The 27237-nt window shown below is 35.9% G+C and overlaps 2 protein-coding genes across 8 annotated transcripts in view; one reads left to right on the top strand and one right to left on the bottom strand.

Moving 5' to 3' along the window:
* The window catches only part of LOC106668842, a 115356-nt gene extending 93745 nt beyond the window's left edge, over nt 1-21611 (top strand). For all 5 annotated transcript variants that reach the window (XM_014397982.2, XM_014397981.2, XM_024224921.1 and 2 more), the window contains 7 exons: nt 16349-16531; nt 19186-19326; nt 19390-19501; nt 20299-20412; nt 20491-20604; nt 20668-20814; nt 20880-21611. In XM_014397982.2, the coding sequence (XP_014253468.1) occupies nt 16349-16531; nt 19186-19326; nt 19390-19501; nt 20299-20412; nt 20491-20604; nt 20668-20814; nt 20880-20974 (906 nt within the window). In that variant the 3' untranslated portion in view covers nt 20975-21611. The remainder of the gene's footprint in view (nt 1-16348; nt 16532-19185; nt 19327-19389; nt 19502-20298; nt 20413-20490; nt 20605-20667; nt 20815-20879) is intronic.
* Nucleotides 21612-23812: 2201 nt separating this feature from the next.
* The window catches only part of LOC106668811, a 65673-nt gene continuing 62248 nt past the window's right edge, over nt 23813-27237 (bottom strand). For all 3 annotated transcript variants that reach the window (XM_014397940.2, XM_014397941.2, XM_014397939.2), the window contains one exon: nt 23813-24546. In XM_014397940.2, the coding sequence (XP_014253426.1) occupies nt 24294-24546 (253 nt within the window). In that variant the 3' untranslated portion in view covers nt 23813-24293. The remainder of the gene's footprint in view (nt 24547-27237) is intronic.

Raw genomic sequence — 27237 nt, forward strand, 5'->3', positions numbered from 1 at the left:
ATCTCAATAAAGATCGAAACGTTGGCACGATAAAGAAAATGTTTTTCTGAAACCTACATCACACCAGACCGCATCTCACGATTTCTGAATAATTATCGATTCACGGTCACTAATCACCATATATATATATATATATATATAAACATATGCAGAGTTGAACTTCTCGCAGTCCATCGGCACTTCCATTTTTTTTTTTATTTCCGACAAATTACCGGCATGTCTCGAGAATCACCCGCCCATGTGCTGGTGGAGCTTACATAAATCTAAATTTATGTAATACGACTTAGTTGTTCCTTAACAATATATTATATAATAGATTTCTTCGTAGGTGTTACTCTCTTCTTCTAGATTCAGTACAGTGTGTTGTTAATTTATAAGAATAATATCTTAAGCATTAAAAACAAGTAGGACTGTTTTACCTTGGGATAACATAATGTTTATTACATTATATATTTAATGTTAACAAAGGATCTGTAGTGGAAATATGAATAGAACCCGACAGCTAGTCAATTTTGTTTACTTCTTACAATCTAATTATTTATTATTCCTTTAATGAAATAACAATTAGCCTGACTAAATATGTACATAAAACGAGGGGTTAAAAAGGTTAAAAAACAATTAGGTGAATACGGCCGTGTAAATATATGTTGTCAACCCCACAATGAGATAGTAGGTGTAAAATTAAACGGCCCATTAATTTCAACATCGGTGCCTCGTTATACGTGAACATCCGAAGATGTAGGAATTGAGGTCAACGCGTGGGTTGACCGAACCGCGTTAAAAATCGCTTAGGGAAAACTCCAAAACGGCAGTTTACAATTTGACCATTGTTAAGGAAAATGACAATTACAAACCTTAATGAAGTTGTTATTATTAACGCAAAAACCGTTTGTCGAACATTGCCCCGGTTTGTAATCTCAAAATTTTTTTAAGAATCGCATGTTCTTTCAATTATTTTTTTTTACTTTTTATTTGTTTTTTACAACTGCATTCTTCGACGGAACAAGTAAAATTATTAACGGTAGCGTGAAAGCTTGAACAATTACCATCCAGCGATGGTAGCCGTTAGTTAATCAATACGATGAGCGAGATGTACTCCATCGTAGGAGACCGATGTCAATTGTTAAGGTTGTCGCGGGGCCACCGACGCTTCAGTCTTCTGTTGGGATTATTAGGTAATGTGGTTGATGACAGGTTTTTGACGAAAGGGTTCGGATGGTGAAGTAGTTTGGAATGGAACATTTGCTAGCGGGATTGGGCTAGCTCTGTAACAAAAGGGACATTTAGGTCGGTATGGATGGTGTGATTGGATACACAGAAAGGGGCTTGTACTATTGTTCTGTGGATTTTTGATTGAAGGGATTGGATTCGATCGAGGTTGGAACGCTTAGCAGTACCGTAAAGTTCAAGTCCGTATGTCCAAATGGGGGCCAGGAGGGCAATGTAAAATTTTCTTTTGTTTGTTAGTGAGAGTTTTGATCGTCTGTCGAGTAGTCGTTTAAGCATGAAAAATCGTATATTACAGTCTGTGCGCTTAAGTCGTGTAGGGGGGTTCCACGTCAGTCGTTTGTCGAGGTAGAGTCCGAGGTATCGTACATGGTTCGCAATTGGGATGGGAACGTTGTTGAGGTATACTGGTGGGAGTGTTTTCTTGTTTAGAGTAAATATTATGTTCGTTGATCTTGATTCTCCACCGACGGAGCCAGCATTCTAGGGTGTTTAGGTGATTTTGAAGATTACAGGAAGCAGTGACAGGATATTTATCAGGAGAAAGGATGGCGGTATCATCGGCAAAGGTGAAGGTGATAGTGTTAGGTTGCGTAGGTAGGTCGGAGGTATAAATTGAATAAAGAAAAGGAGCGAGCACGCTGCCCTGTGGGACACCTGCAAGAATAGGATGGATAGGAGACAATGAATTTTGGTAGGATGCTTGGAAGTAACGATCGTTAAGATAGGATTTTAGGATAAGGAATAGGTCGCTGGTAGGATGTTCTTGAGCTTCCATAGCAGCTCGGAGTGCCATACTCGGTCAAAGGCTCGGTGTATATCCTAGAACACACCCGGGCAAGACTGTTTTAGCCCCAGGGATGTGGAAATAACGTCGATTATGCGATGTGCTTGTTGTACAGTTGAGTGGCAACTCCGAAAGCCGAATTGGTGATGGGGAATTGTGTTTGTAGGAATTTCCTTGGTCAATTATTTATTTATGTTATTCAATTTTAAAAACGTACCAACTGTTTGATTGTTAGAAATTTTCTGCGCGTTGTTAAAAAACACCCAAAACATCAAGGATTTTTTTTCACGAGGGTTCGCAACAGCAGAGGTCATATCAACCCTCGGGGTGCCGATGATTTTGAAAAAAGCCCATTCGTAATGCAGGGCCCTGGATTCGAACCCGGTACCTTTACCTGACAGTGATTAACCCTTTGCCTGTCGTCGCTGTTGTTCTACTGTCACAAACCTTTCAGCTAATGAGGTCCTTTATGGAAGAACCTAGAATATCTATATTTTGGTAGATAAAAAAATTCTATTCTTCAATCATTCAAACTCACTTTTCAATAAATTTAAGAACAAGGACATGTATTACTAAGTACAGTTCCTGTATAAGTTTCCTGTATAAAAATGTTCTCGACTCAAAAGAAATTTTAGATTTTTGATTTTTTTTTTTTTTCAAATTATTATTTCTTGCTGATGAGAACAACTGCAGTTTTATCGAAGGAACTGCTCCATTTGATTTAGCCTGCTTTTTCACGATTTTTTCAAGGCAGTCGAACCATTGATCAGGTGTGATCGTCTGGCAATGTTGTATATTTTCCATTTAGAAAATATAAGTTTAGTGATGGCCACGTTTGAATTTGCTTGAATCCGCACAATTTTCTGTAGGTGAATCTCATTTTTTTTTACAAAATTGCTCTGAAACAACGCGCCTAGTGTTATATCACGAAGAAAGCTGAAAAAATAAAACCAAAACGCAGATCTAGCCATTGGCGTTCGCATAACAAAAAAACGCCCAACCGCATACAGAATCCTTCACAGTAAAATGTAAGGATCTGTGACCAATCGCGCTGATCTGTACTACTATTGCATAATCCTACAAGTAGTATTTACGAGTATAAAATAAAATCGTTGATTTTTCTCGTACACTTCCTGTTAGCCTTTGCTACAACGTTTTCAACCGTTATAAAAACAACAGAATGATGTTATTCATTCAATAAAAACGTAATGTTCTAATTATATTAGTTTTTTAATTTATTTAGTCTGGTATTTACTACTCGCTCATACACCAAATTGTTGATAGAATGCACATTTATAAGTCTGCATTATTGATTTGAACAGTGCCGTAATTGGCCACTATGGCGTGCAGTCATCAGCAGTCTGTAGGGTTGCTGAAGTTATAAAATCAGATGGTCGCGAGGACACCTGCGCTCCAATCTTCTAAGAGGGTTGGAATGAAGGGTTGAGCTGGACAGGTCGCGAATTAACAGGTTGTCATGATAGGGGTACTGGGCCAGGTTTGGGACATATTGTTATTCAGATATCGTGAGATCTGAATAACTATAGATTAACGGTCACTAATCTCTACACATTTGGGACATATGTTTAGATCGGAGTCGATAGTATAATTGGTGATGTAGAATGGAGCATAAACTATTTTTCGAAGGATTTTGTTGAGATTGGAACGCTTGGCAGTCCCGTAAAGTTCAAGTCCGTAGGTCCAAATTGGGGCATTAGGGTAGTGTATAAAGGTGGCCATTCACGATCGCTCCTAGCAGTCCAAACGGAGCGACGCCGTTCCAAAAACCACAACAATGGCAAAACTGAACTGGCGTGCCCGGCTGTGCCGAATATTCGACCGGTCCAAACTCCATCGCGCCACTCAAAATATCTACGACGCGACGACGGCATGGCGCGTTCGTGAATGGGAAAATCCTCGTTTTTTTTGGCGCAGTTTCCGTCTTTCTGTCACTGAGCAAACATCTCCGTCGTACATTCCCAAAAAGTCAAAAACGTTTATTCTTTATTGGTAATGATATCCAATCGAGATTTTATTGTTGAGGTGATTGAATTGTATGAAAGTTTACCATGTGTATGAAAATGGTGGACAAAGATTATATTACCACGATAGAAATAAAAGAAATTCGATCCTCAACCAGTTGGTCGACGTTTTCAAAACAAAGGATACAAATGCAACGAGAGATACGGTATTAATAACCCCTAACAATGATCAGAAATCGTAGTAGAGAACTTAAGTTCTTTGTAGTTCATCCCTGTAGCGAGAAATCGTAATGTGGTTGCCAACCTTTCGTGTAGTGATGATTTCTCTCATGACTGTCTTATTTTCTAATCAAGGGGGTAACAAGCTGGAGTAAATATAAATAAGACGTTAATCTTTTTTTGGTAAGGTTTTGGTTGAAATGAAAAAATAGTGTCACGAGGGGATTCGAATCCACGACATTCGGCTAAATACGCCGCTTCTCTACCACTTGAGCTATCGTGACTTCCATCGACTCAGACACTAACTTCCCACCTCTACCCCACCTTTCGAATTTTCCCTCCTTTTTGCCATTTTTTGGTGTCGGAGAGGATCGAAGTCACGATAGCTCAAGTGGTAGAGCAGTGGCGTATTTACCCGAAGGCCATGGATTCAGATCCCGCTCGTGGCACTAGCTTTTTCATTTCAACCAAAACCTTACAAAAAAGATTAAATAATTGAAAGAAGTAATTTGGTCAATAGAACCCTAAATATAATGAATAAATAAGACGTTTCATCCATCCTTAAATAGTCCCTCCAATCAGCGGGATCAAGGGAAAGATCTTTCATCAAATTGATGTGGGTATTACGGCTCCTGTTCAGGAGCCACTTCGTACACCATTTCCTCTTCGATTTTTTGCTTTTAATATGTAAATAAACGAAGAGTCATCCATTTTGAGAAGGTAATTCACTGGTTGACGTTCGTAGCGACTGGCTGTGGAGCGGTCGTGAATGCCCCTCAAATTTCAGGCACTCCAAATGGAGCTGTACGGCTTGCGCGGTTTCATTTGGAGTGATCGTGAATGGCCACCTTAAGTTTTTTGTTAAGTTATGTCAGTTTAGATCTTTTGTCAAGCAGTCTCATCAGCATTTTAATTCTTAGGTTACAGTCAGTTCGTTTTAGCCGGGTGTGTGGATTCCACCTAAGTCTTTTTTCAAGATTTATTCAAGATATCGTATACTATTCGCTGATTTTGATTGTTTACCTTGATTCTACACTGTCGAAGCCAGGGTTCAAGCATATGAAGATGAGATTGGAGGTTGCGGATAGAAGTAACAGGATCGATGATGGAGTAGAGGATTGACGTGTCATCGGCGTATGTGAAGGTTAAGGTGTCTGAATGTAATGGGAGATCAGCTGTAAAGAGGGAGTAAAGTAAGGGAGTGAGTGTGCTTCCCTGGGGGACGCCGGGTAAAATGGGAAAAATATAAGAGGAAAAGTTATATTATATAGGTTACATTATGGTATATCAGTTATATTTTATTTTTATACTTACGGTTTATTATATTTTAACAAATTTAGAAGGCTGTTAAAATGGTTATTATTGGATATCTCAGATCTGTATATAATTATATACATATACTACATATTGCTCAATTTTTGAGGTACAAAATATTAGTTAAAGAATGAGAGGGATGGGTGATCGGAATCATGATGATCATATAGGTTTTTAAAAATCGATTTTCAAGAAAAAGCTATTTATCTTCATCTATTGCTTAAATATCATGACTGGAATGGCCTGAAATCAAATAAATCATTCATGATCATGTAGTTGGAATTGGACCGAATATGGTCGGCGGAGATTTCACATAATTTCCGTTAAAGGCTTTAGACGTGGACGTCAATCGTCACCATAAACGGTCCTGTCGTAAAAACGGGTTTTTAAGGACGATTGGAAGATCGGATATTCCCGTATACTGGTTGACTCCGGGTTTTCAATGGATTTGTTCTCCAGGGTTTCGTGGACGTAGCCGCCTCTTGGACGAAAAAAAATAACAGGGGGATCCGCTCAGTGTCCACAGTGTTAAAACAACGGCTGTTTCCACATCGCCGTCTCCGTCACATCCGTCCTGATAAGACCGCAACACAACAACGGAACGCGGTGAAAGTCATTTCAAACATTATTATCTACAGCCTTCGATTATAAATGCCTCGAGGAACATTGTCGAATCAAGGCGAAATCGAACATTTCGACAGTGATTTATAAAACGATCTGCCATAGATAAAAACAGAATTTTCAATTCCCATCACAATTGTTAACAACATCGAAATAACAAGTGCGTAACATATCCAAGATTTTTGATAACCTGAGGACCTTTTAAGCTGTTATGCCAGCGCATTCAATCCACAAGTTTGAATTGCCTGATGTACTCGATCTGTCATGCTGACAATGTGAAACACTTAATTTTGTGTTTTATGCTTGCTTTAAATATATTTAAATATGTTTTTGGGGCTACTTGAAATGTCACTCTCTATGACTGGCGTGGCTAATCGAAAATTAAACATTCCGCCTGTTTCTCTACAGTAGCAAATACAATTAATTATTACTTTTTATCTAAGGTGTTTGGTTGGGATGAAAAATTAGTGTCACGAGGGAGATTCGAACCCACGACCTTCGGCTCCATACACCGCTGCTGTAATCACTTGAGCTATCGTTGCTTCATCTCAGACACCAACTTCTCATCTGTACCTACAACCTTTTTAATTTTCCCTTTTTTCTGCCATTTTTCTGACTTGTAAACAGGATACGATTCTCAGCGATTTATAAAGTGGCCATGGGGAGCTGTTAGTGAAGTAATTACTTCTTTTAATTAATAAATTAATTCATATTTACTTAGTGGTCATAATTTACCATGTTAATTATTCCATTAGTTATTCTTTTTTTATCTAAGGTTTTAGGTTGAGATGAAAAATTAGTGTCACGAGGGGGATTCGAACCCACGACCTTCGGCTCAAACCGTTGCTCTACCACTTGAGCTATCGTGACTTCGATCCAGTCGGACACTAACTTCCCATCTCAACTCACCTTTCGAATTTTCCCTCCTTTTTGCCATTTTTCAAATGGCATGTAATCTATTTGATTCTCGGCGACAAATGAAATGTCCCAGGAGAGCTTTAGTGAAGATATCCTTAAATTATCTAAAAGTGATAATTTCTCACAAAATCATGGACTCAGCGACAATGGTCTTTTAGATAAAAGTGTCTTTTCCAGCGGATGGTTGGCCACGGAGAGCTGTTACTGAAGTAATTACTTCTTTTAATTATTAAATCAATTCATATTTAACTTAGTGGTCACAATTGACCATATTAATTATTATTTTTTGCCTAAGGTTTTAGGTTGAGATGAAAAATTATTGTCACGAGCGGGATTCGAACGTAGGTTGAGATGAGGAGTTGTGTTCTAGGGGATCGAAGTCACGATAGCTCAAGTGGTTAGAGTTGCGAGTATTGTGTTCCATGGGTTCGAATCCCGCTCGTGACACTTATTTTTCATCTCAACCAAAAACCTTAGATAAAAAAGAATAATTAATTTGAATAATTAATAATGACCACTAAGTAAATATGGAGCAAAGACAATGTTTGAACAATACGAGACACATTGAAAATAATGTGCGTTATTGTTTCTTGCGAAGTCGATTTTCTTCAATAACCAACATTTTGAAAAAGACACTCAACACGACACGCAAGAATGGCACAATTACACAGAAGACAAACACTTTGAGCTCTGAAGATGTTCTCAATAAAGATCGAAACGTTGGCACGATAAAGAAAATGTTTTTCTGAAACCTATATCACACCAGACCGCGTCTCACAAATTCTGAATAATTATTTTGAAAAAAATCGTATTAGTGTAAGCTAGGTTGTTTGGTCGTTTCTGCTCTGCTCTATCTTGGGCTGTCAGACGATGTGCTTGCTTCGCCCTGCTTATAACCGTGACCTACAACTACCATTGATCAGAAACATCCGAACTATAAGTTCATCTCCCACAAACTCCGAAAATTTCTCAATTTTTTTACAATTGTATTCGTCGATTTATGATTCAAGACAGTTGATCAAAGATTTATCGGCGGTCCTCATTTTAATTCTATATTCTTCTTGGTGTTGCCCGAAAAATGAGCAAAGCTCACAATTGCCACGTTTTCAGGCGATTTTCAATCGGTTTACAGTGTTATTAAAGATAACTTCGTTCGATTAAACGGTCAAACAATTAAATTGTGAAAATCTCCGTTTTATGAGTGTATAATAGCACGTCTCACTTTTATCGCTTGTTACCTTTTGAATATAAGGGCTCGTTGACCTTAAAGAATGTTTAATTCTGCTGAGTCGAACCTGCTGTTTGTTTGTTATTTTTTCTTCTTTTATTTTTCTTCGGTTGTAATGGGATGTGTCAATCGTGGTATAACAGTTCATAGGAGTCGTAACTTGAACTGTTATAATTCCCCCCGGATGTGCCACAATGTCGTTTTCTTGACCGCAAATTCCAATCGCGACGCGTCTAAAGCTTCCACGCCCATTTTGGTCACTGGTTGCGAAATTTCCGTCTTTTTTTTTATATGGTTTAAATTGGTCAATGTGACGAGGCAAAAGAATGTCCGGGTTTTGGCTTGAGGCATTCTTTGAGGCTATGAATAACAAACAAAGGTTAACACATCGACAAAAATTGATTGAATTAGAGTGGAGCTAGATTAAAGATTTAGTTATATTGTTCCGAACCAAAATAGATAGCTAAACATATTAAATATTGAGAATGATTTATCCGAAGTACTACATTGACAACGCGGTAACGCTCATCTCCGCTGAAGCTGGCGATAAACCCGAAACTCGTGCTACCCAAGGACAAAGAGCGAAAATGGGCGGACCCACATATGGTCAAATTATTGATTACGCTTTGGCATACTCCCTTGTCCGGTGTTCAAATCGGTTGTGCATTGTTCTTGTCATATTTTTAAATTGGCTTGATCACTGGGTAAATATCTATGTGAGTTCCGCAAGTTATCTTTAAAAGCATAATTCGTTTCTGTAACTGTAAGACAATGGTGGATGAATTATTTGAATATAATAAATAAATTGCAAAACCAAACGAATCGTACATTTAATAATGGAATAGTTAAGTTTCTGTAAATGGTGATTTACATAAATCCGACTTTCATTTTGAAATAGTATATACTTAATACTGCAATTGGTTTTTAGATGGTAGGCCCGTTTAGTTCGCAGTGGAGGAAACTGCATCAAAGCCCCCCAACCCTTAAAAAAATACTTAATTGAGAGGTGCCATTCCTTGGCTCCATATATGAGAATCGTGTTTGAGCGCAAAAGCGAGTATCTAGGTCCACAATTACGATTTTCGGAGGAAACAGGGTTGTTTTATAGCATATAGAATTGATAGTTTTGTCTGCATAACGTGTGGTGAGAGTGAATGTATTTAGTAACGTGAATGTGTAGTGTGAGAGGGCTGATTGTAGAGTATGGAGTACCCATCGACCTTCGATATTCGGTTGAACCTACATTAAAGATAGGGAGAATTTATTTATATTGTTCCGAACCAAAATAGTTTGCTTCTTCAGGTAAATATATTAAATATTGAGAATGATCTTTCCGAAGTACTTTGACATTGACAACACGGTACAAAAATACTACCTTTCTCGATATGTCCCACCTAATTTAGGAGTGCCAATTCTTGGCTCCATATGAAGAGAGTATATAAATGCCACACGATATTCGAATCGTGTTTGAACGCAAAAGCGAGTACTTGGGTCGACAGTTGCGATTTTCGGAGGAAACAGGGTTGTTTTATTATATACAGTTCAATAGTTTTCGTGGTCCCCTTGACCAGTTAATATCATTCAATTAATTAAAGTTTTTAGTTGAGATAAAAAAGTTGAAAAATGGGGGGATAAAAAAAGAAGGGAAAATTCAAAAGGTGGGTTTGAGATGGGAAGTTAGTGCCTGAGTGGGTCGAAGTCACGATAGCTCAAGTGGTAGAGCAGCGGCGCATTTAGCCGAAGGTCGTGGGTTCGAATCCCGCTTGTGACACTGACTTTTTTATCTCAACTAAAAACCTTAATTGATTGTATATAGTACAGATAGCTTTGTGTACACAACGTGTGGCAAGAGTGCATCATGTGCATTGTGAGAGGGCTGATGGTTGAATGTTGAGTAACCTCGACCTTAAATTAGCTTAGTTATGTAATAGGCGTTAAGGTTGATGGAGGAATTGAGTACCCATCACCCTAATGGCATGTAAATATGAAAGAATGAAGTGGGTTGGACCAAGGAACTGCAAGCGTTGGACCCGGATTGACCTAGCTGTTGACAGCACCTTTCGGCCCAACCTCGGTGGCTGAATGGATAAGACCGAAGTAGGTCCCCAGACTGCTAACACGGGAGGTGGGTGATTCTCCAGACATGCTGACTGGAAATGCAGATGGATTGGCGGGAAGTTCAACTCTGCACATGTGTATACAGGGTGTCCCAGTTCCTTCTGACGAAACTCATGGAATCGATTCTACTCTTCGTTTGGAGCAAAAAATGCTCAGGAGAAAATTTTCGGAAAGTTCTCTATTTTGAAGATATTCGTCAATTTAGGTTTTTTCAACTTTTCACTACCTTACCACATAAAAACGCTTACAACTTCCAAAATGTTGAGACTACAACAAATCCAATTACATTATTTGAAAGAACGCTAAATTTGCTGTAAGATACTTCTAATTGCAATAATCTGAATGCATAAAATGTTAGCCTATATCAGTTGGAACATGTCAAAATTACCAAATTTAAAATTTTGGTCATGATTGCACGTCTACTGAGGTTACAAAAAAATACCTACAACGTCAAATTTCACAAAAACTTCTTCATCTAATATGCTTTACGTTGATTATTCAACTCTAATAGAACGTTATTTAAAAACCTGGATATATCAACGTAAAGCATATTAGATGAAAAAGTTTTTATGAAATTTGACAAGTTGTAGGTATTTTTTTGTAACCTCAGTAGAACGTGCAATCATGACCAAAATTTTAAATTTTGTAATTTTGACATGTTCCAACTGATATTGGCTAACATTTTATGTCATTCAGATTATTGCAAATAGAAGTATCTTACAGCAAATTTAGCGTTCTTTCAAATGGTGTAATTGGATTTGTTGTAGTCTCAACATTTTGCAAGTTGTAAGCGTTTTTATGTGGTAAGGTAGTGAAAGGTTGAAAAAACCTAAATTGACGAATATCTTCAAAATAGAGAACTTTCCGAAAATTTTCTCCTGAGCATTTTTTACACCAAACGAAAAGTAGAATCGATTCCCTGAGTTTCGTCAGAAGGACCTGGGACACCCTGTATATATGTACAGCCATATGCGGATTTGAGCTTACATAAATCCAAATTTATGTAAAAAAACTGAGTTGTCCCTTAACAATGTATTATATAATTGATTTCTTTGTAGATGCTACTCTGTTCGTCTAGATTCAGTACAGTATTACGTTCATTTGTAATTACAATGTCTTAAGCATTAAAAACAATTAGGACAGTTGTACCTTGGGGATACAATAATGTTTATTATATTATATATTTAATGATGTCCTAAGAAAAGACCTGTGTAGCTTGCTTGAAAATCCGCACAATTTTATGAGAGAAAGTGGTTACGAATTGTTCCTCTTCGCCACATTATAAACGAAAACCAATAGGCACTGAACCGTATTGTGACTTTGCTATACGATATGAATTCTCCATGGCAGCCGGAAACGTTGTTGAATAGATGGTCAGAGAGAGTAGCAGAAGTTTCCCATGTCCGACGGGAAAAGTTCACGGCGCGGAGTCTGTTCGCCGTGCTGCTTTTGAAAATAATCGATTAGAATTTTCCAAATCCCTGTAAAAAAAAAACTGCACCATCAGCAAATAGTGAAACTGCCGGTTGTAAATTACATACAAGGACCAATCTCAAATGTCACGAACGGCTCAAACGGCGCTCGCGAGTATCTCTTCCTCGTACTCTGTACCGCGTCGTAAAAAAATGTCATTTTATGATTGTAATCCAGCTGTATTCAATGAAATTTCAAAAGAGTTTCCAATCGCTTTTGCTCGAGATTGGCGTTTGTCGGCAGCCCCGCCCTTCCAAAGCTCATTCCCGCCCCGGCAATCAAAAGTTAATAATGACCGTTTGTTCTGGCTAACGGAAGATCGACATACATAAGGGCATAGGCTCACCCAACTTAATTAAACCCCTCTCTAATGTCTTATTCATCGAACTTCATCGAGCAACAACGCTTTCTCATTTCACCCCGTGATGTCTGACCCTGTGTAGAAACTCGCATTCTGGTTTTTATAGGGTCATTTAGGATAGAAGCTAAATGTCGTTTCTACTCAAGATGATAATTGTTTATTTGTTTGCTACACTGCTAAGATTTTATTGAGCTTTATAACAACAAAATAAAGTGGATCGTGATATTTTTTCGGAAAACGACATATACTACAAAAATACCACTGCATATGATTTTCTGTGACTATTGATAATAGATTGTATTGGGCAGGAATAACTTTTAGTTTTAATAGAAATTGATACCTAGATTTATTTCCTGAGAGATAGCTGCAGTACTCGCATTATCAAAGCCAAGAGCTCTCTCCCATTTACAGAAAATTGGGCGTAAGCAGTCTCGTCACTCGAGTGCCTTTATGGTCTAACGACAGATAGTTCAGAACGCTTCTGTGATTCGTTTTCCGATTCTTGGTTAATTTGAGAAAAGTGAGTTCTGTATGTTATGTATTACATTTGGCAGCGATCAACATTTCAATCAACAACAAAACGTGAAGTCATTTCTGTCCCACTGGAGGGCTTAACTTCATTAGAGTTCGTGGTCCGATTGACCGTATAACGTTTTTCAATTAATTAATCTTTATGAAAGGTATTGGTTGAGATAAAAAAAAGTCAGTGACCGAGCGGGATTCGAACCCACGAACCTCGACTATATACACCGCTGCTCAACCACTTGAGCAATCGTGACTTCGATCCGCTCGGGCACCAACTTCCCATCTCAACTCCACCTTTTGAATTTTCCTTCCTTTTTGCCATTTTTATCTCAACCAAAACCTTAATTAAAAAGATTGATTTTAAGAAAAGAATTTATTTGGTCAAGCGGATCAAGAAACCTAATAAATTATTTTAGTTTCATTTCTATTATTTTAATAACATTTTTTAATTATAAACCACTATATTTAGTGTTCTATTGGCCAAATTACTTCTTTCAATTAATTAATCTGAACCAATTTCTTCGGGAAAATTCGAAGGGTAGGTTGAGATGGGAAGTTGCTGTCCGAATGGATCGAAGTCACGATAGCTCGAGTGGTTAGAGTTGCGAGTATTGTGTTCCATGGGTTCGAATCCCGCTCGTGACACTGACTTTTTTATCTCAACCAATACCTCATATAAAGATTAATTGAAGGAGGGCATAACGTTCAACTACCCGTTGCCTATGGCGGATAAGAAGTCAAAACCACTTTACAATACTTTTCGTCAAATTATTCTCCAGTAAAAGTCCAAGGCCTATGGCAGAAGTCAAAAGGTTAAAATTAAATTACCTAAAAGTGCTAATTTCTCACAAAATCATGGACTCGGCGAAAATGGTCTTTTAGAAGAATAAAAGTGTCTTTTCCAGGGTATGGTATGAAACTGCTAAGTAAAAATAGACTTCGAACACGTTCAAACAAAAATGACATCCATTATCATCACTAATTTGGTGGAACATTACGAAATATTAAATTCGCTAGTTTTCGTGGTCGCTTGACCCACTAATATCATTCAATTAATTAAGGTTTTTAGTTGAGATAAAAAGTCAGTGTCACGAGCGAGATTCGAACCCACGACCTTCGGCTTGATACGCCCCTACTCTACCACGAAAAATGTCAAAAAGGAGGGAAAATTCAAAAACTGGGGAAAACTGTTTCCTTAAGAAAAAAATCGGCGGGATGAATTTGCCAGGATAAAAACGAAGGTGAGCTCGATCAGGCTGGAGTTGGTATAAGGAAATTGCCGATTGCCTATAGACCTGGTTATAAAAACATTCGATTAAAAATATTAACACGAACAATATAAATAGATATTTGGAAGCATGTGCTCAATACATCATACATCGAAGTCACGATGGCTCAAGTGGTATGAGCAGCGGCGTATTTAGCCGAAGGTCGTGGGTTCGAATCCCGTTCGTGACACTAACTTTTTCATTTCAACTAAAACTTTATATAAACATGTACACGACATTTGAAAAATGGCAAAAAGGAGGGAAAATTCGAAAAGGTGGGGTTGAGATGGGAAGTTTAGCCGAGTGGATCGAAGTCATGATAGCTCATGTGGTAGAGCAGCGGCTATCAAGCCGAAGGTCGTGGGTTCGAATCCCGCTCGTGACACTGACTTTTTTATCCCAACTAAATACCTTAATTAATTGAATTACGAAATATATGGAAATGTAATACCTGAGAAATTGACCCACCAAAAAATTGAAGTATCCTGCATTAGCAATAAAGTTGGGATTCCATCGTCGTGAAAAATCAAAATCAACCCCTATTATCGCTAGTGGGTAGGAATAACCAAAATATCTGGGAGACATCCTTAGTAGCTACGAAAGTAGACTTCGAACACGTTCAAACAAAAATGACTTCCATTATCACTAATTTGGTGGAACATTACAAAATATGTGGTGAAATTGAACGGTAGTACCTGAGAAATTGACCCACCAAAAAATTGAAGTATCCTGCATTAGCGATAATGGAGGGATTCCATCGTCGTGAAAAACAAATCAACCCCCTATTATCGCTAGCGTGTAGGAATAACCAAAATAACTGGTGAGAGATCCTTAGTAGCTACGAAACTATTCCATGCAATTCTGTATAACTACCAAAGAGGTAAACTGCAGCTGCGATGAAGTTTGGCACCTTTGTACTGTAAATCATCACGTTTTTACACCACTGCTTCCTGAGTATGAAACTGTATAATGAAATATGCTGCGTAGCTAGTAGCTACTAAGGAGACTGCAACAGCAACACCGTCCATCATTAATCATGATGAAAGCCAAATGAACTCTATTGACCACCCCTCCGTGCCAGCTTCATAACGGCTGTATCTTTGAAGTAAAAACCACATTTTTTATATTTTTCTACAGTGAAATACTCCGAAATGTACATTGATAAAGGATTACGTTTACGAACAAAACAATGTTAGTTATCTAGTTTTGTCCTTCATTTATTCAATTTATATTTTATACTTTAATATTTATTTGTGACTGAAAATTAACATTGTAATGTTTATATTCACTAATTTCGTGGTCCGCTTGACCAATTAATATATTACAATTAATTAAGGTTTTTAGTTGAGATAAAAAAGTCAATGGCACGAGCGGGATTCGAACCCACGATCTTCGGCTAGATACGCCGCTGCTCTACCACTTGAGCTATCGTGACCTCGATCCACTCGGACACTAACTTCCCATCTCAACCCCACCTTTTGAATTTTCCCTCCTTTTTGCCATTTTTCAAATGTCGTGTAATCGGATTGGATTCTCGGCGACAAATGAAATGGCCACGGAGAGCCAAAAAGGCATGAAAAGCAAGCCGAAGATCGTGGGTTCGAATCGCGCTCGTGCCATTGACTTTTTTTATCTCAACTAAAAACCTTAATTAATTCTAATGTTTAATGTGTTTAGGATCTGGTTTCTGGTTAGGTAGAGAAAGAAGTAAACTCTAATTACTTGTCAAGCTTTCGGCCTTTTTTAAGACCATCATCAGGGCAGCATCCTATTTCTCATAATAACATTACAGAATGACGAAAAAAAAAACCCGACGACATTGACTACGAGGTCTCGAAGTACATGAGCTTGGTTAAGTTGAAATTAAGACAAGTTTTTCAAGTTTTTTCTAGAATAGTGGTCTCCCAAAAATGCAGGTCCAGTCGATCGAATGCATTTTGTAGTAACCTCGTAGTCTATGTCGTCGGGGTTTTTTTCGTCACTCTGTAATGCTAATATGAGAAATAGGATGCTGCCCTGATGATGGTCTTATAAAGGCCGAAAACTTGGCAAGTGATCACAGTCTACTTCTTTCTCTACCTGATCAGAAACCAGATCCCAAGCACATTAATCGTCGTGGTCGATTTCTTCTTCACCAACATTGTAATGCTTAGCACGATATATACATTGAAAGGATGAGGTAAAAACTGAAACATATGGATTTTTTGTTAAATTTTCCTTGTCTCTACATCGTGATGCACCATATTTACAATCACCCCGCCGTTTTTTGTTTTTTGTTATTGTTCTAAATTTTATTTTGTTTTACAGTCGGTGGTATCAGCCGGGAGAGAGATGCACGCGATAAAACGTGGCTTGCTCTGGCAGCAGAGAGACAGGATATTTTCGAGGTGGAAGGAAAGGTATTTCATCCTTACCAAGGACTACCTGCACTGTTTCAAAAGATCGTCGGGGCTCCATAACATCTCGCCGATGGGCCAATTTATATTTAAAGTGAGTATGCTCTGCACACAGGATGTCGGAGGATGAAGGTCATAGTACTGTCTTCACTGCCTTATAAGCTTTTTGAAGGCCTATTCCTCCTATTTGCACTGTTGATTCCTGAATACAAAACACCTTTTTAATTAGTACTTAGCTGCACGATTAAAAAAATAAATAAAATATTTAAAAAAACTTATGCGAGAAAACAACGATCTTAGGCATTTGATTTGGTTAGAAGATTAAACCATGTTACTTGAATTATAAAGTACGAAGTAATGTTGTATTTTTGCACGTTATTTTTGACGTTTTCCATCACCACTTTAAAACATTAAAAACAATTATGAATTAAATATTTTACATTTGAAAAACTATTCAAATTGATGTTGAAGAATTAAAGTCAATAGTGACTTTATTGAAATAAATTAGTGATATTAATTTTAATTGAAATTAGGCACAAAGGCAAAATTGTTTTTAAAAAAATGTGATGTGGCACATGTATGTATGTATTTCTACTGATAAAAATGTTTAAAAAACATCTAGTCATGTTTTTTTTATCATAGTAACTAGATAATATGAGGAAATAAAAATATTTAAAAAATATATAAAACTTGGGTTAACACACAGATTTTAAAATATCATTTTGAAAAATTAATTGTTGATTCATAATTGTCTTAACTGAAGGTTGGGAATATAAAGATGACCCCGAATGACAAAAGTAATGCAGAAAAATTACAATGTTACCATTAATTTGTTGTTAATAACTCCAATTATAAAAGTTTTAATCCATTAGATTTCATGGTCCGATTGATCAAATAACATCTTTCAATTAATTAATTTTTAAGTAGGGTATTGGTTGAGATAAAAAAGTCAGTGTCAAGAGCAAGATTCGAACCCACGACCTTCGGCTAAATACGTCGCTGCTCCACCACTTGAGCTATCCTGACTTCAATTCGCTCGGACACCCTCCATGTCAAAAAATGGCCAAACGGAGGGAAAATTCAAAAGGGTTGAGATGGGAAGTTGGTGACTGAGTGGATCGAAGTCATGATAACTCAAGTGGTAGAGCAGCGGCATGTTTAGCCGAAGGTCATGGGTTCGAATCCCACTCGTCACATTGACTTTTCTATCTCAACCAATACCTTACTTAAAGATTCATTAATTGATAAAAGATTTATTTGAAAGTGTTAAATTTAGACTAGAATGTGATTAATACATTATAAATTGGCCTACATAATTGAGAGGTTAAAATTATAATAAATGCTGGTCTTGTAATGTCCTTCCATTTTCAGACCAAACAGAAATATGTTGTAAATCTAAAGCTATTTTTAAACATAAGCGTACGTTTGCCACTATTTTTAAAAATTTCAATGATTTAATTTTAAGAAATCGATTATCTCTTGCAATTCTTATTGTGTATGTCTTATTCAACCCGATTGCCCTAGTTGGTCCAAATCGAAAAATTGTAAAAATTTTTTCTAATTTTTATTTTAATCGCTGCAAGTTATATGATAAGCCCTGGGTCAGAAAACGGCTGAACTGACAAGTTTTCGTCATGTTTCTCTATACAAATTTATCTGATGTGCATTTTAGTTTGATTATTGTTACATCACATGTTAGGAAAAGAGGAAAGAAACTTGATATATTGATCTTATTGACGTATTGATATTATTGAAGATTGTTTTTCTTATTTTTTGTACAATTATATGTATACTTTATTTGATAATTCTAATATTTCTTTCAGTTTTTTAATGATTTTTTTATAGTTATAGTTTTTAAAAGAAAGGTTTGAGTTTTTGAACATGATGGCTATTGACGAACAATTTAAGTAATTTTAAAAATAATTACAATTAATTAAGGTTTTTAGTTGAGATGAAAAAGTCAATGGCACGAGCGGGATTCGAACCCACGATCTTCGGCTTGATACGCCGCTGTTCTACCACTTGAGCTATCGTGACCTCGATCCACTCAGACACCAACTTCCCATCTCAACCCCACCTTTTGAATTTGCCCTCCTTTTTGCCATTTTTTATCTCAACTAAAAACCTTAATTAATTGTAATATATTAATTGGTCAAGCGAACCACGAAATTAGTGAATTTAAAAATCATTTTCATTTTTGTATTGTATTATTTATAAAAGCACACTTAATTTGATCAAATAAAAAAATAATTGATAAATATTAAATAATTATATAAACCAAATCATACAAATAAAATGTAATAGTTTGTTAAAGACAGTCTGACGATACAAGATTAATTAACTAATTTGTCCACATTGTATTCAAACCCATTATATTTTGTGGTCCGATTGACCAAATAACTTCTTTCAATTAATTAACCTTAATGTAAAAATGGCAAAAAGAAGGGAAAATTCAAAAAGTGGGGTGGCTTGAAATGGGAAGTTTGTGTCCGAGAGGATCGAAGTCATGATAGCTCAAGTGGTAGAGCAGCGGCGTATTTAGCCGAAGGTCGTGGGTTCGAATCCCGCTCGTGACACTGGCTATTTATCTCAACCAATACCTTATATAAAGATTAATTTATTGAATGTTTGTATTCAAAATTAATAATGACATTAGTGAAAAACTTTTTCCGCATCCCACCCATGAAACGCATTATACCAATCGTTTCAAAATGTATTATTCAAAATTTATTCTTTTTTTTTTTCTAGGTGAAACTTGTTGAATTGGAAAAAGTTGAATGGCTCAATAAAAAAAGCTACAGCGCAATCGGGCTCGCTCTTCAGGGGAGGGAGAGCAAAATATTACTCAGGGCTCCCTCAGGGCTCGAAGATTGGTTCGAACTCCTTGAAGTAAATATTGAAATTATTGATTTAAGCCATCTAGAGTTAGTTTAACACGCTTTGCCATTTCAGGAGTGCACTATTGCAAGCAAAGAACGAAGGATAGCTTTGAGGAAGCTTCATGACCCCAATTGGGGTAGCAATGATGGCCCTTATAGCCGGACAGACTGGATTTCCAATTCAGGTAAATTAACAAACAAAAATCTGCATATAGTCCTATATACATAAAAATAAATTTTCTCTGACAAATGTCTTTGAGCTAAAGATTTCAAGAATATAATACTTTAAATTGTATTCATAGGCAAATGGAAAATATAAAAGGCCTGTATAAAATCTACCGATCTTGAATTGCAGACAATTTTGAAATATGTTTCTCTTATTCACTGATGCATTCCATTAAAACTTGCATCATCAGATAGGTGTGGCAAAGGTTTTAGAGGATTAGTGATAATCTGTGAAGGTGTATCTTTAGATAGGCGATAGTTGGCTGAAATGCGTCAAGGCCAAGTGAAAACGACAATTTTTGGATGTAATCTTCCCTTTGTGCATTACTATAATGATCCAAAGATTAATCATGAAGATGTCGACTGTGAGAAACAATTGTCATTCAGCTAAGATGGCTTGTAGGTCAAGAATAACTAATTTAAACCGTTCGACAATCTAATGTTTTATTTTTTAATGTTTATTTAAAATTTTACCTTTTATGATTTATTTAGTTTGTGTTTACATATTTTTTATTTACACCCTAACAAGGAATTTATTTTACAAAAAAAATCCAAACGGTGTGAACATTTATACTTACACTAATATTAAGTGTTAAGTATTAAGTTAAATAAAGTGAATATTTATCCACTCCCTTTCAGTGAAAATTTGTCTTTTGCCACATCCAATCTTTTAATTTTTGGACAACTTGCAGTACTAAATATCATTGTAAAAACAAAAAAAAGGCTTAAGTTTCATTTATAAATTTAACCATTTCAGACTCTCACAGAACTGATAGTGCGAGTTTGATGGAGTCTGTATTAAAGAGAAGATCAAGGTGTGGACCTGAAATTGATCTCTGGCCAAGGACAAATCACGAAAATAGATTATCACGTAAGCTCCTTTTCCAAATCAGTTGTTAAAACTATTATAAAGCTTGGGAAACATCATTTTATACCGTTTTGTTTATAGTTTTGACAGATATTGACATAAACAGTTGGGGCTCGACTCCACCTCCTTCAGCTCCTTCTACGTTCAGAGGGAGGCCTTATAGGTTTAATACTGATGTTTTCTTTTTACCACAAGGTGTGATTAAAAAAACCCATCATGATTTTATTTGTTTTTTTAAACTTTTATTTATGTTTTTAGGAGGTAACAACACGGCAACGATGAGCAGCGGGAGGTCGCTTCTTACTCCCGTGGCTTCTTTCCGAAATGGCCAGTTCCCCCCGCACAACCACCACAACCTCAACACAACGTCTATCAACAACAATGGCCATCCTGTCAGATACAGAGGTCGGTTTTATAATTTAAAACAAAACCATAATGGAATTGTACAAATGGAATTGTTATGTTAACAGAAAGGTCACAAAGTGATGCTCTCAACAAGATCAGGGCACCAGACATCGAAAATAAGAGGGCCAGCTATGTGTCAACAGTGATTTCTCAGATTTAATGCGAACAATTTGTCATTCAATACCAATATAAAAAAAAGTAAATTTAATAGCCTCTTTTTAAATACGAATAAGTTTGAACGAGTTGGTTTTGAACAATAGTCAATAAGCTAATCAGTTGATATGTATTTTTATAATTTTGTTCTTTGTGTATAATTTTATGTATTTGAATTTTGTTCACATTTATTAGACATATTTTTTTCCATAATTACCAATATGTTTTCAAGATGACTTGTAATTACCAAAAACAAATTTTTAATTTAGTTGATAAATTTTGGACACGAGGACAAAATGTAATAGATCATAAGAAAATGTTATCTTTAGAATGCTGCACAAGTTATATGTCTTTATTACCAGAACACGTTATAATAAAAATAATTAGTCATAAAAAATCCATGAAGTCTAAAACCGAGTAGTATTAAGAACTTGAGACTTAGTACAAGTTATTATTTCAGCTTTCGACTAGTCTGAAATTAGTGTAAAATCTCTTGTTTCAACGAAAATTGTCCATGGGGTTGTTAATGCATTGTTCTGTTACCAAAGATCCTATACTGAATTTGTATGTATCAGCAAGTATTTTATATGAGTTTAGCTTGTGACATTTTATTTATGCAAATAAACACTGTACTAGTTGCAAAATGTATGATTATTAACCTCAACCAATTTTCCTGTACTCAGCCGATAATTCTGAAATTGTGAGGTTTCTTAGTGAAATGTGCATAATTAGGAACATCATTAAAAATCTGCTAAGCAGCAATAATTTTTATAATTGTTGATAATTTACAAGGATATTCTAATGGAATTCACCTTAGATAAGTGATGAACCTTAAACATAGAAAGAAAAGTTTCATGAGTTTAAATTAAGCAGCGATGATCGTATCAAGCCTTTGAATAGACAGATACAAGTATCTAGGTGTGCATCAGGCAAAAAGAGTAGAATGTAACGAGATAAAAAGAAACAAAAAAGAAAAAGAAAGCTAATGAAGGAATATGATAATCATTTGGACACTGTGCTTCAGACAGAATTTAGAGCTATTAACGCCAAAGCCATACCTGCCCTGACACTTATTTGGGGTGATGTCCTGGTCGAATATATTTATAAATTACAATTAATTAAGGTTTTTTAGTTGAGATAAAAAAGTCAATGGCACGAGCGGGATTCGAACCCACGATCTTCGGCCGCGCTGCTCTACCACTTGAGCTATCGTGACCTTGATCCACTCGGACACTAACTTATCTCAACTAAAAATCTTAATTAATTGAAATATGGTCAATTATGACATATTAACAGCTTCCCATGGCCACTTCATAAGTCGCTGAGAATCGAATCCTGATTACACGATATTTAAAAATATGACAAAAAGAGAGACAATTCGAACTGTTGTAGGTTGAGATGGGAGTTGGTGTAAAGGTCATGGGTTCGAATCCCGCTCGTGTCACTAATTTTTCATCTCAACCAAAAACCTTAGATAAAAAGAATAATTAATATGGTCAATTGTGACCACTAAGCAAATATGGATTAATATCTAAATTTTAATTATCGGTTCTTTCTTTACTATTCCTACTTGAGAAACCTCATCTAATATACACTCAAAGGAAAAAATAAAAAATAAATAAAAACAACAAAAACCAACACTTGTAATTTGACGTTTATTTCAAACTACACACACGGGTGCGCGTGACACCTAATAACCAAATAAAGAAGCTTAAAAAAAAAATTCAACATACAAATCAAACAAATCTCTTAAAAAACAGACAATAACAATAGTGAACAACCAAAGCAGAAAAACTACTTTGAATTTTTCTTTTTTCATGTTTTTATTATTAGGTTAAAGTTGGGTTTTACAACTTTTGTATTGTTTTACTTTTTCTGTTTGTTTTGTCTGAGTGTAGTGCAGATATTTTGTTCAATTTTTCTGCTTTGGTTGTTCAATAGGTTTATTGACTCTTTTTTTAGTGTGATTTGTATAATTTTTCTTTCCCTTTGTGTTTTATTATTGAGTTAAAGTTGGGAAATAAATTTTGCCCAGGACAAAAAGAGGTTTAGAGTGTAATCAGGTTATTCTCAGCAACTCGTGAAGTGGCCATGGGGAGCTGTTAGTGTAGTAATTACTTCTTTTTCATTTGTAAATTACTCCATATTTGCTTAATGGCCATAATTGACCATATTAATTATTCCAATTAATTCTTTTTATCTTAGGTTTTTGAGATGGACTTTTTTTTTAAATGGAAATAGATCATTTTTATCATGGTTGAGATGAAAAATTAGCCAAAGGTCATGGGCTCGAATCCCGCTCATGACACTAATTTTTCATCTGAACCAAAAACGTTAGATTAAAAAAAATAATCAATTGGAATAGAAGATAGAATTGATAGAACAGTTCCCGGTATTGCACTCCACATTTTACTTTTTAATATATTTGGCAAAACATGGACTTTGAGGAGAAAGTAGTAAAGTACAGTTTCTTCAAAGAAAAGATAAAATGAATGTGGAATATAAAAAGGTTGCTCACCGTCGCATTATAACATCCTCCATGTGCATGGTCCCCAAATGCCTACTGGAGAACTTGGAAGCAGAAGGTTTACCCAAAAATCTGTATGCCTCCATGCAGAACAACATATTATAATAAACAGGACGGTATGTTTAAGGATAATTACAAACTTACATAGTAAAAAGAAGCTATACAAAAATATATACAGCTTGGATATCTGTCAGCCTGCAGATTTATTTTAAATATAAGATAATTATTACAAAGATTGAGTACAAAGTTTAGAAGGAAGTTTTAAAACAAAGACTACATATTTTTAAACATTTATTTACCAAATATCATTACAAAACAAAATAACAAAAGTATTTTCTACATAAATATATTTAATATTTAACAATGGACATATCGGTTGGTTTGGACCCAATCTAAGATAAGATAGCTTTGACCTCTACCCAGTAGATTGATTCCCAAAATCAAAAAATATACAATTGACAAGAAATGTGCGAAGGAGGATACAAATTTATTTGGCTTAAACACATTTCTTGTACTGCCTCCTCATTACTTATATACATAGACTAAATATATATAAATAAGAGGGGCTTGTGATTTTTTTGCTTTTTGTTAAAAGTATTTACAGTTTTTCAGAAGGACATTTTTATATTTCTATCTTTAATTACTAGTTATGGCATAATCATTAATTGTTTAGAAGAAATATATTGCTACACAGAACTTCTGTATTTTTTTTTCCATTTGTTAAAAATAACAAGGTAGTTATCAATTATAAAACAAGATTAAACGACTGGATGGAAATGGGAGGGATGAAACGTCTGGTTTATACGTGTTGTCCGATGTATCTGTCCAGCTTGTTCCAGTTGCCAGAATAGTCTATTCGTAAATGTCCTAATGTGTTCATGCCAAACCTGCTCTCTTGTGTCGCATACTTCCTTCTTCTTGACTCGAATTTCTTTTCTGGATCTCTCCTGTTGGTTCTCCCTAGCCGGTAGAACTGGGGCCGCTTAATCTCAAGACCAGACTTCAGGTCTTCGTAAAGCCCATCTTCGATGTTCGTGTCATCATCTAAGCCCCTGAAAAATAACGTTTGAAAATTATTGACTGCTGTTTGATCAACTCGTGCTAACAATTTTATTAAGAAACGAGGCTGAGAGTGACAATTTGAATAGAGATAAAACAAGTATTCACCAAACTGATGAGTTAGAAATTAGTTTGATGACCCTGTAGTTTGATCATTTTCGGTTATCCTGCTCTGTTCGTCCAGGGAAATCGCAGACAGAAAGATAAACTGTGTTGGCATGTCAGAATGTATGAAATTATCGGCTCCGTTGACTGACTCACCATTGAGTCAGTTTATAAATTATTCTGATTTTTAATTTTTATACTTCATGTGAGTTAATTTTTAATAATTTTGTTGGTGAGTTAGTAGTAAGTAGATCATCTGTCAGAGCATGTTTCGAAATGAACAAACTATAATAATTATTTTACATGAAAATAACTCGGTGGATAGAAAAATTGTACTGGCATGTCAGAATGAGTTAAATTACTGTTATTTTTTATTTTATTTTATTTATTTACTTCTTTTTTTATAAGTATTCAGATGATTCTGATGTTTTTATTTCTGATATTTCATTCTATTTTTAATTTCTGAAGAAAAATACTTTTGGTTTGGCATATTTCCAAAGATACTGGAGTCTTCCATAGCTTCAGCGAGTCAGACCCAAATTTTGGTATCTTTTGATCAGAATTCAGATGATTCTGATTTGTTAATTTCTGGTATTTCATTCTACCCTGTATTTCTGAAGAAAAATATTTTTGGTTTGGCATATTTCCAAAGATACTGGAGTCTTCCAGAGCTTCAGCGAGTCAGACCCAAATTTTGATATCTTTTGATCAGAATTCAGATGATTCTGATTTTTTAATTTCTGGTATTTCATTCTACCCTGTATTTCTGAAGAAAAATACTTTTGGTTTGGCATATTTCCAAAGATACTGGAGTCTTCCAGAGCTTCAGCGAGTCAGACCCAAATTTTGGTATCTTTGGATCAGAATTCAGATGATTCTGATTTTTTAATTTCTGGTATTTCATTCTACCCTGTATTTCTGAATAAAAACCCTTTTGGTCTGACTTATCTCCAGTGATGATCTGGGACTGCAGCATTAATTCTGGTTTCTTTGATCAGTGATGACCCTGGTTTTTAATTTTGTACTTTGCTTTATTTTTAATTATCCCAATTAGTTATTCTTTTTATCCAAGGTTTTTGGTTGAGATGAAAAATGATGCAAAAAAAGTAATTAGAGCTGCGGCGTATGGAGGCGAAGGTCTTGGGTTCGAATCCCACTCGTGACACTAATTTTTCATCTCAACCAAACATCTTAGATAAAAGAAATAATTAATTGGAATAATTAATTGGTCAATTAAGACCACTAAACAAATATAGATTTATTTTCAATCGTGTTTTGGTCAGTCATATCTCCAAATTGGATTCTTCAGATGCAGCGAGCAAAGACTCACGGAATCAATGCTAGAGTCAAATAATTGTTTAGTAAGTTAAGTTTTGGTATGGTAGTATTATTGGTGTGGTGTCATATTAGTAGCTTAAAACATAATATTAAATTTAAATCATTGCTTTGGCTAAATAAGGACCAATAAAAAACTTGTAAACAGTAGATTATTCTAAAAAGTTATTTGTCAAATGTACACCGTTGTAGGATGAATGGCCTCTCCAAGATCTGGTTTTAGTATAAATTTCGTCGTCTTTTACTACTATACAGGGTGTCCTTTTTAAATGGCTCGGCTGAATTTCTCTTGTAACAATGACGCTATCAAAAGAAAAACGAAAAGAAAAAAGCCTAGTTTCAAATTTTTACCTTTTTTGGCGAAAAATTAGACAGGGTACCTCAAGCCCAGTTCAACTTCAGAATTTCAAATACGACCCTATAAATCATTTTGAAGGTTGTTAAGGCTGAAAATTAAAATCCGATCATTGGTCAGAAAATGAAGTTATGGCAGAAAGAACTCGGCAGCGTAATTTCGAAGAGGAGCTGGATATTTTACTGTGTGATACAGCCGAAGGTCGTGGGTTCGAATCTCGCTCGTGACACTAACTTTTTCATTTCAACCAAGACCTTAATTAATTAATTGAAAGAAGTAATTTGGTCAATCTGACCACTAAACATAATGGATTTAATTTTATTGTATGTCCGCGAAAAACCGAATTCTTCTCTCCGAAAATCAGCGATGTACTCCGGACTTACAATTTTAAGCCGCTCTCATCTTGTCCAGGGACTTCGGGACTATGGCAGGCGTCTTACGTTCCTCGCACAAATGTCGATTTGGGAGGCTGAAGAAAAAGTTCTTCCATACATCTTATGGACTGATCAACCCAAGTTCACCTCTAATGGCATACTAAATCTTTGGGATTTTGGGCAGAGTAAAATCGAGAATTTCGTACTCCTGGCATCATCAGGTGGTTCATAGAAAACAAATTTGGTGTGGACTTCACGAAAATTAACTAATTGCGCCTTATTTCTACGAAAATAATTTAAATGGTGCTCAGTTCCTCAATTTTTTGAGGGAGGTTTTACCACCGCTTTTAGATGTACCTCTGCAACAAAGACAAAGAATGATTCTCCAGCTTGATGGATGCCCCGCACACAGTCTTTTGCAGGTAAGACTTTATTTGAATCGTCACTTCCGGGATAGGTGGACAGGACCTCATGGCCCGATCTGGTAGCCTCCTCTGTCACCCGATTTAACTCCA

The sequence above is a fragment of the Cimex lectularius genome, unplaced genomic scaffold (genome assembly GCF_000648675.2).
Source record: "Cimex lectularius strain Harlan isolate CLEC.00 unplaced genomic scaffold, Clec_2.1 scaffold125, whole genome shotgun sequence".
Classification (NCBI taxonomy): Eukaryota; Metazoa; Arthropoda; class Insecta; order Hemiptera; family Cimicidae; genus Cimex; species Cimex lectularius.